At 61.5% G+C, this 729-nt stretch overlaps 1 protein-coding gene across 1 annotated transcript; it reads right to left on the reverse strand.

The window, feature by feature from the left end:
• Positions 1–422: 422 nt before the first annotated feature.
• Positions 423–713, reverse strand: H257_18156 (hypothetical protein; the record flags this gene model as incomplete). Its single annotated transcript, XM_009847166.1, has 1 exon — positions 423–713. A coding segment is annotated over one exon (291 nt), but the record flags the coding sequence as incomplete, so codon positions are not given.
• Between the last annotated feature and the right edge of the window lie 16 nt (positions 714–729).

Here is a 729-nt window from a genome sequence, read left to right on the forward strand (position 1 = left end):
ATCGAGGGGCTGGCCATTCGGAGGATCTCGATACCGGGTTGGAAGTCGGAGTCGAATTTGTTTATGCCCAATCAGAAGCATCAAATCTGATGTTGATGCTTCTGATTGGTCGAAATGGTGCGGTAACCTGCCGAGCATCGGACCAAACAGCGAGCTAGGGCGGAGGGCGACGTGACGTGGAAGATCGAGGTCGAAGTTGCCCGCGCCCAATCAAAAGCATCACAGCGAATTTCGATGCTTGCGATTCGACACGGTAGTGGGCCGAGTGCACGCTTGGGCAGAGGTCAAGAGCAGCGGACCAGTATTGAAACGACGCAGTTTCCATTTTCCATGGTCGTGGTGAGGCGAGGTGTGGTGCCGCGCGGCGGTCCCAGGACCGGCTACGTGCTGGCGTGTTGACTGTCGTGGCTCCGCGTGGTTGTCTAGGCAAGTGTCGGTCGAAGCTGGAGGCCGAGCGGGTGCTTGGCCGACAGCGCACGATAGCCGCGCTGCCTGAGCAGCAGCTGGGTGGCCCCGAGGAGGTGGCGGTGCTCGGCCGAGTCGTCTTCGAGGAGCCGCAGTTGGCGCCGGATCGTGGCAAGCCACAGGACGTACGTGGTCTCGGTCAAGACCTGCGGCGGAGGTAGTCTACGACGGTCAAACTTGGCGGCATTGCGCCGGGTCCAGATGGTGTGGACTGTGACCGCGACCGAGATCACCCAGAGTTGGTGGAGCTCGTCGCGGTGCCGG

This window comes from Aphanomyces astaci, assembly GCF_000520075.1.
Source record: "Aphanomyces astaci strain APO3 unplaced genomic scaffold supercont1.139, whole genome shotgun sequence".
Classification (NCBI taxonomy): domain Eukaryota; phylum Oomycota; class Saprolegniomycetes; order Saprolegniales; family Verrucalvaceae; genus Aphanomyces; species Aphanomyces astaci.